Genomic DNA, 14,290 nt, shown 5'->3' on the forward strand with positions numbered 1-14,290 from the left:
TTGATTTTTCTTATCACAGTTGTTGTTCCGTGTTTTGCGATTCTTGTTTTTCTTCAGGCTTCCCCGGCCCCCCCTGCACAGAACCCTACGAGCACAGGGGGTCGGCGGCGCAGAACCACAAGCGAGGACCCTGATGAGAAGCGGCGCAAGTTCCTGGAGCGTAACCGGGCGGCCGCTTCTCGCTGTCGGCAGAAGAGGAAAGTGTGGGTCCAGTCTCTGGAGAAGAAGTCTGAGGACCTCAACTCCGTGAACGGACAACTACAGGTGTGATTTACCTCTGACCCTCACTCGCTGCATCTGCCAACAGCTGCTAACTGTGTGTCAGTGTATGTATGCACGCCCACGTCTGTTTATCATCGTCTGCTGCTGGCATAAGTGTGTGTACACATATTTTTCCCTTCTGTGGTGATGAAGTCATTAAAGCCGATTAAGAAGAGCTGTCGTGTGACAGCAGCAGTGTGTGAGCCCTTTACATCGATATGTCCCTGTCAATAAAGATGTATCCTCCAGATGTCAGCGGCACACAAGCGTGTCTTCGCTTCTGTCTCAGCAGTTTACTGAATGGCCTCAAAAATCTCCTAGGGAAAGGTGTCTTTGTGAACCTTCATTTCGCTGGAAGCAATTAGGATCTGATGCTGACAAGTTCGAAACAGTTCATGTATCCGCTGTCTCTGTTGATAAGTGTGAGCCGGGGGTGCAGCACATCGGTGTTCCAGACAATTAAATGAGATGTGGTGTTTATTTGCTCACTGTCTCATTTTTTCTATGAAAGCAGAGTAAGATGTGGAAGGTGGAGGAGGGGACAGACGGCAGTGGGGGAAGAAAAAAAAATTGGTTTGTGTCAATATCTGGTTCACAAAACAAGTTATCACCACTTGTCATGGCTGCACTCGCTGAGAATTTACATAAATAAATGTAGATGAAAGGGGAAGGACAGGTTCTAAATAGTTAGATCATTGCTGTTAACTACAAAGTAGGGAAGAACATGTGGCAGAGAATAAAAGGGTGCTTTATATGAAGGCATTAATCAGCAGTGCGGTTTTTGTAAAAAAAAAAACATGCTGACATGGCCCAGCTGATCAGTGAAACTGCCTCTAATGATGCACAATTATTTTAACATCATCCTTAACTGGCTTTTTAATGAGGTGTCAGGCCAGGCAGCTCGCAGGGCTCCCAGCATTACCCGTGGCCCATTTGCTGCAATTTTGATTAATTCACAAAGTTAGAAACAAGTTACACTCTCAAAAGTCCAGCTTAGTCCGGAATCACACTCCCCCGTGTGAGGCGGTCGGATGTTAGTGCAGCCGGATTGACGATTGGCAGTGTTACTGTCGCGGTGTTGACAGGGTTTTTTTACGCATTTGTAAGTCAACCAAACGCTATTTTCATGCCTCAGCTATAAAGTAGGATACAGTTTTTCACGTCCAACCAGTGAAACAACATTTCGTGATTTACACAAGTCTAACTTGTATGCCTCTCTTCAGTCAGTTGGAAGGAGAGTTGAAAGTAACGCCTGTGTTTATGTTGGCTCTAAACGGCGGCAGTCACGGTGGGCGCACAGTGAATATGGCGTCGGCTACATGTGGCCAATACGCTCCATCCAGCTGCGTGTGAATCCGCCTTACAATAACTAAGGCCTGCCAACACCAGCAAGACTAAGCAGATGGAATCAAATGAATTGGCTGCTTTTAGACTAATAGGTTAAGCTGCCCACAGTCCTTTTTAAAGGAGAAGCGAAGGAGCCTAAATCTGCCATTGGGTGTTCTGCAGGGCCCCCGGCCGCTCTAAATCCAGTTAAAGTCACCTTCAGCGTAATGTGGCTCCCTTTTTACGACATGCAGAAATCCTCCGGTTCCCCGGGGAGCCGTAACGATGCGCGAGTGTAAATCTCCGCAGCATCCACGAAGTTGCGCTGACAATTCGAACAGCTCAGCTCTGACAAATGTGCTGGTCGGTGGCCAGTGAAGGCCCATAATTATTGTGTTGGAAAAACATAAATGAAGAAGTACATCATACTTTATTTTGAATTCCTTCACTGTGGTGTTACCTTTCCCTGTGTTTGCTCTTTTTTTTTGCGGCACAAAATATGAGTTTATCTGCTGTAATGTATTGGTCACGTCACGTGTGCTCACTGTACAGAGGTCGGAAGTTTTTAACACCCATTCATAATTGGCATTAGATAAAACATAGAGATATTCATCTATAGAGAGCATGAAGCCACATTCACCATGTGACTTAGTATATATTCTATATACTCACAGGTACAGTCTGAGCAGGTTTGAGGATTTATTCTTGTGCCTCCGCGCCGGTACAGTCGCTGGTACAGTCGTAGCCGGAGGCGTAAGTTTTTCAGTTTGTCTGTCTTTGATGATACGTCTCATCTTGTGAATGCGATATCTTCGGAATGCCGTGTGGGAATTTCTTCAAATATGGCAGAAACGGTGGTGGACAAACATCAAAGTCCCTGGGATTTCCTGTAATATGTTTGTTTTTTTGGGGCCTCTTCAATGTGATCATTGCTTTCACGGAGTTTCTTCAAATTTGGCACAAATGTTCACTTGGGCTCAAAGATGAACTGATTAGATTGTTGTGGTCAAAAGTCAAAGTCGCTGTGACCTCACGTTTTGTGAACGCATGCGGGGAGGTTTCATTACATCTGGCACAAACATCCTCTTAGTTTTGATGTTGACATGATTATAATTGGATGGTCAAAGATCAAGGTCGATGTGATTTCTTAACACAAGAATTCCTCTGCTTATTAGGTCAAATGCAATCAATACCTTTTATTAAATTATAAAGTCTGGACAGACATGGATGTAATGACTGGAAGGCATAAAACCACAAGTGTCATTCTAGTTTCTTGTGTTCTTTGGGATCGTGTTCACACTTCAGTCTGGACATTTTCCTGAGATATTCCGCAGGGGCTGTATGTTAAAAACGCAAATGTTCTCAAATGTTGCTCCGGACATTTTCCGGAGCTTTTCCTTTCCTAGTAAAATTTCCAGAAAGTGTCAGTGAGCCCATGTGGTAATACAACAGGAAACTCTCCAGATAATTCACACTGAGCAAGTGGGTGTGTTCATGATTGTAAACAGAAAAAAATCCTCTGCTCTCCGCAGAGTTATTATCTTCACGTCCTGCCTCCTGCATGCTCTACACAGACGCTACAGAAGGTTTTCGGAAATGTTCCTGTTGGTGTGAAGGCGTCTGACTTGGACGCTCTCCTGCCGCGTTCTTCATATGTGAAACGCAAACTACCGGGTTTCCTGACATTTTCTGGAGTTCCTGCCAAAAACATCTTTAATGTAGCTGCCTATTTTGAGTTCCAGTGAGCCGACACATGCACTTCCTATTTCTCTTGGCAGATACGTCTGTATCAGCTTGAATGTTGGCCAAGAAATAACAAGACCTGTGCAGAAAGTGATGTTATGGTAGAAATATATCTATTGTTTCATAGATTGTCCACCAGAGAGCGCTGACATGTTTGTACTGAGGGGAACATTCTACACCACACTTACATACATCACAATTTTTGGTTCTTTAAAATAAAACTTAACTTGTAAAAGAATATTGTCAATATATATTGTTATTCGTTTTCTTTTGTAACTGTTGGTACCAAATGTAGGTCCAAAAGGTTAAAACCTTTGTAATTACATGACCAAAGTTTCTGAATCATAATTTATTCCCACAAAAAGGGGTTCTGAACTATGAGATGGTGTCGTCTGTTTGTCTTCATGTCTTAATTTGTCATACTGGAGTGGCCATTTAATTCACTGCCGTTGTGTGTCTCCTCTCTCCCAAAGAATGAAGTCACCCTGCTGAGAAACGAAGTGGCTCAGCTGAAGCAGCTTCTTCTGGCTCATAAAGATTGCCCTGTAACCGCCATGCAGAAGAAATCTGGCTATCACAGTGAGTAATGCTCCATTATTCTCAGCCCGAGGCCTCCAGTGAAATGCTCCTGAAATGAGCTCCAGCTAACCAAGAGAAGGACACGTCTTACTTATGGCCCAGTGGAAAGAGCTATTGTCGTATTAAATCCCCCCTTTAAAAAAAAAAAAAAAAAAACGTTCCAAAAGTTCAGATATTTATAGGCAGCGTTGTTTCAGACACATTCTTCCTGGTTGTTTTGTGAGGCCACAGGTGCTAACCACATGGAAGTAATTGTTTTCATTTGACACCTGAATATACATTTGTCAAATGAGGCTAAATATCTACCGTGAATGATGCAACGCCCACATACTGTAATTAAAATGTAACATTTAATGTCTCGACCATACGCACCGCAATCGTCTTTATGGATTCTAGAAAATAGGAGAAGATTCTGCCCATCACATCCTCTTTATTCAAATTTCCTGTTGCCAGCCTGCAACTGTACGTGGTCTCATTTAGAATTATGTTGCCTATATTTCTTCGTTTTCCCCGAGACTGTGGCTCTTGTCATTCTGATTTTCTGGTCATAACTCACCTTCCCCTCACAGATGAGCTCGTGTGCGGTGAGGAGAAGTGCGCCACAAGCTTCCCCTCCACTGTGCTCTAAACACCTCCGCTGACTTGTATTGACAATGATTGCCTCTGAAATGAGTCTATTAAAGCGGCGAGCTTGACAGCACTGCGGAGCGTTCTCGTGGGGGGATGTCCACCAAGCTAGGCGGTTCATTATGCATCCCTTATTGCTAACCGTCCCACTGACACACGTCATGCGCATTATGGGACTGATGCCTTCCAGGCTGGAAGTGTTCCGCCGGAGCCGGGTCTCATTTAGTGTCGTCCCGATTGTTTTTAGCAGGATCTGCTGCAGATGAATTGGATCGTCCTTCTCATGCGTTGGCTGAGGACGTCTGTCCTGTGTTCCCAGACCTTTGTGAAGGATGACATTTGGAGCCCTTTTTTTTTATTTTTGCAGTTTGGAAAAAAAAACTGCAAGCCTCATCCAAATAGGCCCAGTTCATCAGTCTGGTTCATGACGACAGGTGGGGTAGACTTTAGACAAGCCAACTAACTTGAGAGTTATAAGAAAAGTCTGCTAGAAAGGAGATGTTCCTAACTATGGCCCGACCGATATATCGGTGGGCCAATATAAGCCCTTCACACGTTGTAATACGTTTATGGTTAAACTCTAAATTATCAAGTGTTTGATAACGACATCTAAGGAATTAATATATATTTATCGACCAATTTTCTTATTCTCCAATATTGCCATTGGCTCCCAAAACTCCATATGGTCTGTATTCCTGACCTTCTTTGTCTGACGTACCCTCACAATCCTTTCAGACGAGGTCAAATACCCCTTCATCAACACCACCTGTCATGTAACCATAAACTGGACGTTCTTTAACACTATTGGTCGCACAAAAGTAGATATTACAGCATTTATTTTACAATTTAACAGTCGATTTTTAGGTAAGTTTGATCAGCTTTTCATTTACAACACGGTGTGGAGGTTTTACCTCCGCCTCATTATGTAGATATGTAGATATATATTTAAAAAACAAAATCTGGATCCCCTCCACTCTCTTCCCCCCCGTCAACTGAACAAGTACCCTCCTGGGGTACAAGTGCCTCTGGTTGGGAATCACTGAAATAATCTATCTCTCTAATTAGTAAAACACATTATTTCATTCTGACTGATCCGTGGCACCGACTCACACGAACGCCTCATCAAACTCTCCGCTTTCTGAGAGTTACACATCCCACAAGGCTGCACTGGCCCCCAGACCCAGTAATACCCTTCATCGTCCTGACCAGGCGTAACCATGGCAGGTGGGAGGAAATTACCCAGACTGCCCCACAAACAAGCCAGGACATGCTTTCAGTTGGCACACTCGACCGTCCATCTGCTCGCAGCGGACCCCACGTCAGAAACCAAGAGAGCAGAGAGAAGCCCCCCGGCTGCCCGGGGAACCAGGATTTCGGAGTGTTATTATGTATCGGCGGGTCGGCCCTTAATGTCGTTAGGAGTAATAATGCTCACTTGAACATGGAAAAAAACCTCCAAGCTGATTTATTCCGAGGTTGACCTTCTGCATGGTAAAACACGAAGGGAGTTTACGGCGCTTTGACATTCACTTGCACTAAATCACGCGGTCAAAGTGCAGTGAGGAGGTGCAGACGAAGCTCCCGATCTTTAGTCGCTGCCTCTCGTAATGGAATCTGTATTTTACAAACTCCAAATACGAGTCCCGGTCATTAATTACAAAGTGCCATACCAAGTGACTTTGTGTCATTAGCAATATTAATTATCACTGTGCTCCTTTATTCCTTTATGAAACAGAGCATGAGAGTAGAGTCTCTCTCTCTCTTTTCTTTTTTCTTTTCTCCAACCCGGATCCAATTAATTCAATGCAACTGCCTAACAGCTGGTGGCATTTCAACTCCAAGTCTTCCCGACTCTCCAGTGTGAGCATCATTAAAATCAGGTGCTGTAATCATCTGTCGCTGCAGTAGTTGGCAAGGTAACAAAAAACAAATGAGAATGCGGTTAGGGATGGGAAACACTGCCACATGCCCCAGAATGTAACGCACCCTTATGATGTGGGTTTAAATTGACATTGGAGCTTTAATTAAAGGAAGGGGTGCAGAAGTAGCATTATGGGGATTAATGGAACGCTTTTTGCTCGTACCACACGCAAACAGCTCTTTTACATCTGATTAGGCCAACAGTACAGACCAAGCTTTCCAGAGCCCTTCTGGATTACACCAGGTAAAAAGCCCCTAATGAAAACAGCAGGAAACAGCAACATTAGATAATCCAGACTTTGTCGTGATTTGCTCGCTGCCCACGTGGTGAACACTCCTGTTTATTCTTTTTTTTTCAGTCTCTGACAAAGACGAGAGCTGCGAGGAGATGTCGGTTCCCAGCAGCCCCCAGAACGAGGCCATTCAGCACAGCTCCATCAGCACCTCCAACGGGGTCAGCTCCTCCTCCGCGACCGTCGCCATCTCCGCCCCGTCCAGCGCCGCCGCCACCATCATCACATCAAACCACAGCACAGAGGAGAGCGAGCCGCGGGGAGACGCCACCCAGTCTCAGCCTTCAGGGAGTTGATTGTCCATAACTGTGGCGGAGCACTGACACTGGAGCGCTGCGACCCCGTCTGTCTCTATGGTTCTCCCTCAGCTTCAGTTTGGACCGTTCTGAATTTATTAAAATTGATTTTGTTTTGTCCTCCGTAGGCAATGCTTTTTGAAAAATGCAATGAAGATAAAAGAACGGGCACTTTAGGTGTAAGATGTAACACAAATGGATTTGAAATGTTTTTGTATTTGTATTTGAGTTATTTATTAATTAATCCCATATATTTTTCCATTTGACCGGTTGATCAGTAAATGTTAGAGTTTACCAAAGTGTGTCGTGGCTCATTTGTAACAAGTTTGTGTTTTTTTCATGACTTTTATAAGACTAAAAGACATAAAGACACTATCTTTATGATGTAGTTTCAGAAAGAGCAGTCACTTTTTTATTTATGTATATAGTTACTTTTTCCATTTTGCACATTTTGAGAGAATAGTGGGTTTATCTTGTTTGGGGGGTTTGAAAGTCCACACGTTAGGTACTGGCAGCTTTTTGGAAGTAGATTTTAATGCCGCCAAGTGACACAAATGTAAATGAATGATTCAATGTTTAGTGAGATCAGTCGTCGTCTTATTGTGCAGTTTGAATGTTCGAGCTCACCTCTGCTTGTAAAATAGTCTCAAGGAGGTCGGGCAGTTTAATAATGTTTATTTCATTGACATTTCGTCTGTAGACTGATTGTTCATGAAGCAATGATTGTAGGATTGCAGTACATTTTTCCATTACTCAATCATGGTGATGTTGACTTCATTCAGTGCCATCAATGTTTTTCTATAAATGACTTCTGTACCTTTGAGTTGATTGCCGTCTTCTCAGACTGAGACTCTCGTAAACATGATTACTGAGTAGAGGAGATCTGCTTTTGTGAACCGTCTTTGCTTTTATATGTGACTGTTTTTTGCCTTCAGTGTCTGATGCGGAACACTAAAGGACATTCTGCTGTTTTCATGATCGCAATTCTAGATGACATTTTTAGAAAACACTGTAAATCACATTAATAGTACATTGATCTTTCAAGGTGTTATGTACTCTGTGTCTTTTTTAACAGGATAGTCTGGATTCAGTAGCTGAGCTCTGTTAATCACGTGTTAAAAATACTGACCTTTGGACTCTTTCCATCATTAGGATCGGCCTCTCTGGCTCGGTATCATAATGGATTCAGATGTGGACTGGAATCACATCATGTATATTATACTAACATGACTACTACGACTGCTTTGTAAGGATTGTGAACGTTTCATCATTGAAATAATTGTATAGGAAGCAAATTACAGCGTGAAGTCGATTTGCCTTTTCTCTTAGTCTGTTCGGGCTTACTACTGTGTAGTTTTACAAGAAGCTTACACATTGTTTTCTTAATGTTTTTATTTGAAATCTACCGTCATGTGCTATCTGCATGAGATAACAATTCTCTGCGAGAATTTAACTGTCCAGTAACGTCTCCGTCAGATAAATATCATTAAACAAGTTGTTTCAACTGGAGTTGGTGGCTCTAAGTTTCTGAAAGCGTTTAGTTTTTTTCTTAAATTTACTTGGGTTAACTGCTGTGATACTGTGTTGAAACTGTACTTGTAATTTGTGAAAGTTTCTGTATGAAAATATGACTTGAAAAGTTGTTATAATAAACCTTTAATATCTCTTTAAAATCCAATTTGGCTCCATTTAATGATCAAGGCTGATTTCATGTGTAAACTACAGATTGAGTGAAATGTGCAAATGTTTTAAGTTGTGGAAAAAATAAATGAACACAATTTTATTAAATTACATTTCTTTAAAAAAAAACAATAATTGTACTGTAAATTCCACATGAGCCCTCTGTGTATTGATAAGAACTGAGGTGCTGAACTGACCAATCATGTTGCTGGTGAAGGAAAACATTTCTTGTGGTGTATTCTGCCACCTTGTGGAAGTTTTTGTGATGATCATATGTCTTGTAAATTTGTACTTTGTTGAAAACTATCTAAAAATAATAATTTCTCACACACGTCACAACAGTTTCAGCATCCGAACTAGATGGTTTTAATTCATCCTGACACCTTAGCTATTATACAGTAACTACACATAATTACTGATGCTGTATTATGGATGTGTGGCTCAGTAGATCAGTTGTATGAAGTGATTCATGAATATATATTTTTACACTAATATTAAGAACTGTGTCTGTTATTTATTTCCCATCCAGAAAATACACTTGGGAAAGTAAAACTATCACAATGTAAAAGAAAAAAATACTCTTAAATACTGGATATTCTAATTAATAATCAATATATTTATTAATCTGGAAACTAGTTAATACAGCTGTCAAATAAATGCATAGTAGAAAAAGTACGACATTTTCTAGAAATGGAGCAAAGCAGAAGTATAAAGTAACTAATAGTTGTACTTATGTAAAATACTTGGGTAAATGTACTTAGTTACTTTCCAACACTTGTTTTATGGATTGCTGTTTGACATTTAATACGTTTACTGTATGATAGTGCTGATTGTTACACATTATGTCAACACAGACAAAAATGTAAAACTCACAGCTGAACATGTTTCTGATGAATCCAGCAGCACCAGCTTTAGGTTTCCAGCAGGTGGCGATGCATCCAAACCTACACCTCACCTGCAAGTCTCTGACTTGGTGCATCTGTTATTTACAGAAACACAACATGAATTATTGAAGCATTTTGAGGAATCGCATAGAATTAACACTTTCGATCGACTGATGAGAAAAAAAAACTTCAGATTCACTCAGACAGACCACATCAGAATGGACACTTCTTCACATATAGTTCAACTGTTATGTTTGTTTGTTTTGTAGAGTCAACAAACAAATTTGGAGTAATTTTCTCAGTTGTGTGTTTGTACATAAATAAATATTCCCCTGCCAACACACCAGCGGCCCCCGACAGTGCCAAAGTAGGGCAGCCTTGATTAGCTGCTGATCACAGAGGGGAGAATTGTAAATGTTACTATGTAGGTCACAGTGTTGGCGAATAGCAAACCCTTTTGGCTCGATGCTATACGTACCAAAAGAAGAAGCTGGAACCGGAGGATGCTACAGTTCGACTCTGCTTCTTTGAAGTTAAATCAGAGCAGGGAGGAAAGAAAGAGGGCACCACCACCACCGTGATCACTTTCATTCCTTTTCTCCTCCATGTGCAGGCTATTGGATTTAATTGTTGGATTAATTGAATTCCCCCTGGCAAACAGCTCTGTATTGTTCATTATTCATTCCATAATGATTTTAATGTTAATTTCATGAGGTTTTTCATTAATGAATGCATATGGTGTTTAGCGGTGTCTCCTTTTTCCGGCGAATGCAGCAGGAAAGAGAAGCTTTCAAACTGACAGCAGTGGCGAACATGATCCACAAACACACTGTGTTTATGAAATTGACGTGACCATCGATGAATTTCCTTGTTTCCCCAGAAGCAGACTCCATATTTCACCAAATTATCAGCCACACACACGGAACCTTCACTTCCAGCAGAGACTAATTGGGAAAGAATGGCAACAGAAACAAAAATGGCCATCGCACCAAAGTAGTTGGGAGTCTCCCGGTTGTAGCCTCTCGATAAATGAGCAGGATAATAACGTGGAGCTGATCTGCTGACAGACAGGCTGCTCCAGCTGTTCCCATAATTCGACAGGTATTACGCGTTGGCTCTTAGCAGCCTGCCCTCAGCAGACTGGCACTTAATTAGGCAAAGGATTAAGGCCAAACTGCCTCATTTACGTGAATAGTATCATAAATACAAACTGGCGACCCTCTTTCCTTCAGGGGGCATCCGGGGGTAAACTTGAAAAACGCAGAGGTTCGCTGAAAAGAAGACGCTCCGGGGCCTTTCGCTCCAGATTTCTCAACAATGGCAACTCTTTTCCCCCTGCCGAGGGGCGCTGTTTTTGAGCACAGGCTTTAACCCCTCAAATCCAGGGAGACGGAGATGAAACAGCTTGATTTACATTTAATTCCGATTATGTAAATACACTGGTCGTGTCCCAAACCAAACATGGGGCACAAAGCTGCCTGCAGCACGCTGCAAGATGGCCTCTTTTGTCATTCAAATTCAAGGCATCTAATATTTCTTTCACACGTGGCCAGGGCATTTAATTGAAGTCTTGATGAGATATAATAACTTATTTCTACAAATACTGATAAGCGCTATTATTTTCAGTCGGCAACCACAACGCACTGTCGCACGGAGTCTGTCTGCTCTTCCTCTTGATTGGAGGGTGCCTGTTTGGTGGCATCAGGCTCTGCCACCAGGGATGTGCATCTATTTAATAGCATTATCGGGGAGTATTAGCTCAGAGGAGTCAAATCCCCAGTGGGCCCGTCGTCCACATGCGTGGAGTGTGCATGACATTGCCGATCCTTCTCCGGGGCACCAGGGCTCCCTGGTGCGTCTGGAGGCTCCGGGATGTCTCCTCCCGACATCAGTATGCATCAAGGTCTGCAGTTGATCTATTACCGTACGTGAGGGTCTTGCGCTATTACCCGATCGTTCCCATGTGCATTTGCTCATTTTGTTATCAATGTTTTATGGTGGGCTGTGCCGATGATACAAGGCCGCACATGCAGGTCAAATCGAGCATAACTCTGTTTACTTATTCCTTCATTTATTCTGTCTATTTACTGTTTGCTGGAAAAAAGCGGTGAGATCATTTTTCTCTAGACAGACAACTTGTGTGCCCCTAGTGGTTCCAGGTGGTATCATTACTGTTTGGTGACTCGTAAAGACGCAGGTAAGGACGCAGATACTTTTTTCCTCAGAGCTCCTGTGGAAGTTGTCGTCACCACCGTGGAGATAACGAAGGACAAGAAAGAAGTATGTGCACCGAAAATCCCACTTCGTTTTCTGGCTCTTGTCATTAACTAGCAGCAGCAGTAGCATCAAGGATAACTCAACGCCTGCAGCCCATGGCAACTGTAAAAACCCCAATTTGGACACATGATATGCGCTTTCAGGTGTGTGTGGACGGATGTTTCCTCTGATATGGAGCAAGAACTCTCGACTGGACGGAGAGACAGTAGTAGTGTGGATGAAGCCTTAAGAGCCAGAGACCAGGTAGGATAAGATCTGAGAGATGGACGGACACATCCAAGGTTTTGGTGGAGAAAGACTTGTCAAAAACACTTCACAGCCTCACTTCACACGTTCTCGGCTTTTGTTACAAGTCTTTTGTTCTTGACCAAAGACACCGACGCCGGTGTCTTCTTCTCCGCTGGCGTCTCACTCTCCTCCTCCTTGACAGAATTCGAAGTCGAAACTGTCTTGATGTTTGTTTCTAATTCATCATTCATACATATCGATCCACGCGTACAACAGCGGCAGAGGGACTGTCTTCTGATCTCGGCGTGAGCACAATTTATTTTCAAATGATTTCAAAATGTGCTGTCAAGGTGCCTGTCTCTCGACCGGCGTGTTGATTGACCTTTTGCTTCAACATGCTCACGCGAGGGAATCCTCTTCACCAAGCGCCGGTCGGCGCGAAGCCTCATCGATCGTCGGACACTGCAGCGGGAATCTGAACATTGATTTTATCCAAAGAGGTGTCAGCTGGAATCCTTATTAAGTGTGTGTGTATTCATTCATTCAGTTATTTACTGAATTATTTCATGGTTGCGCATGAGAAAAAAAAAAAAAAGCAAATGAAGCTGTGCTCTTTCAAAAGCCATAAAACATAATCAATGTGCACTTGACATTGACTCGCCATTACAGTGTCGGGTCCCCGCCTGTCGCCCCTCCCCCTCCGCCCCTCGCCCCTCCCCCCTCTGCTCCCTGTGCACTGACCAGTGTTACTGATTGCTCCTGTATCATTGCAGGCACAGTTGTGTTGATTTATCGGCGCTGCGGTGATCTTGATCCCCCTCATTAGCTCCTTCATTACACCGTCGATCATTTCACGGTGGGCCATATTGTGCGGATTGTACCGGGCTTTTGTTGAGCTGGCTCCGAGCACATTCTTGCGGTCGGCGGTTACTGTGATAGAATCCTCATTTTCTCACAGTTGATCTTCAGTTTGTAATAACTCAGGCATAAGTAAAAACAAGCCCAAGCAACGGAACATTTTATTGTCTGGTCACATGAAAGGATTTTTATCTCACTAAATTATTGGTCAATTGAAAACATCAGTTTGACCAAAAACAACAACGCAACTAGAAGTCGGTCACACCATTTAACTGTTAACCTTCTGCATTATGAGATATGCCCTTCACATGGTTTGTTGCTGATTAGGGCTTTAACTAGTGATTATTCTCATTATTGATTAAGTCTACCGAATACTCCATTAATCATGTGTTGAAAAATGTCCATCATCCGAGGTGAAGTCTTGAATTGTTCTGTCCTGTTGGATCATCAGTCCAACAGCCATCTCTGTTATCTCATTTTCCACTAAATTGTTTTTATGAAGTTAATAAATCAGTTCTTTTCATCAATTACCGCAATGGATATGTTGAACTCTGCTGTACATTCTCTCTTCACAGTGCGGCTGCATTTTTATTTTCACCATGAGCCATGAAAGATGAGCTAAGTCCATTTTTGTCACAACAGCTGTATCTTTTAATTTCTACAGCACTAACTCAAGTCGGTCACCCTTTAATGGGATTTCCATTAATCTACTAAATGGGTTTAAACGCAGCCTCGCTCTGGCGTGGATTTCAGAAATCCTTATGTGGACTTTAAAAAAAAGAATTTGTTCAAGATGCACACAATTTGACAGAATTAGTTCTGTCTCAGCGAGGTCCTGCATGGTCTCACACACATTTCCTCCATGGGGCCGGGCTTGATGAAGCTAATGGGATTACAGAGGGGGCTGCTAACCCGCGATTTAACTATCAAATGTTTGAGAGCGGTGCCGAGCTAATGAGGGCACTTCTCATCACACATGAAGGGCAGTGTAATTACTGTGGTTTATCAGATGACACCAGGGACTATGAGGTCATTGCTTTTTATTTGCAATATTAAAGTCTGTCTCATGCTTCTCATGCTGACATTATCGAGGTGAAACGAGGACCGGCCCTGTCTGACGGGCCCACAGAGACAAAATAAACTCCCCTGCCCGGCTGTTCCAGCTGTTGAGAAAGCTGTGCAGTCAAACACTGAACTGTGTGACGGACTGTGTGTTTATATAATCAGCAATTTTAAAGAATATATCAGGTGACATTCTTTACATTTAGCTCTTTCCCCTCAACAAACCACAGGAGGAGATTAAAACCAACAATGAATA

At 42.7% G+C, this 14,290-nt stretch overlaps 1 protein-coding gene across 5 annotated transcripts in view; it reads left to right on the plus strand.

The window, feature by feature from the left end:
• The window catches only part of atf2 (activating transcription factor 2), a 17,916-nt gene extending 9,193 nt beyond the window's left edge, over positions 1–8,723 (plus strand). For all 5 annotated transcript variants that reach the window (XM_035651638.2, XM_035651642.2, XM_035651640.2 and 2 more), the window contains 3 exons: positions 58–264; positions 3,804–3,909; positions 6,816–8,723. In XM_035651638.2, coding sequence (XP_035507531.2) covers positions 58–264; positions 3,804–3,909; positions 6,816–7,045 — 543 coding nt within the window. In that variant the 3' untranslated portion in view covers positions 7,046–8,723. The remainder of the gene's footprint in view (positions 1–57; positions 265–3,803; positions 3,910–6,815) is intronic.
• The last annotated feature ends 5,567 nt before the right edge of the window (positions 8,724–14,290 follow it).

Source organism: Scophthalmus maximus, chromosome 14 (genome assembly GCF_022379125.1).
Source record: "Scophthalmus maximus strain ysfricsl-2021 chromosome 14, ASM2237912v1, whole genome shotgun sequence".
Taxonomy (NCBI): Eukaryota; Metazoa; Chordata; class Actinopteri; order Pleuronectiformes; family Scophthalmidae; genus Scophthalmus; species Scophthalmus maximus.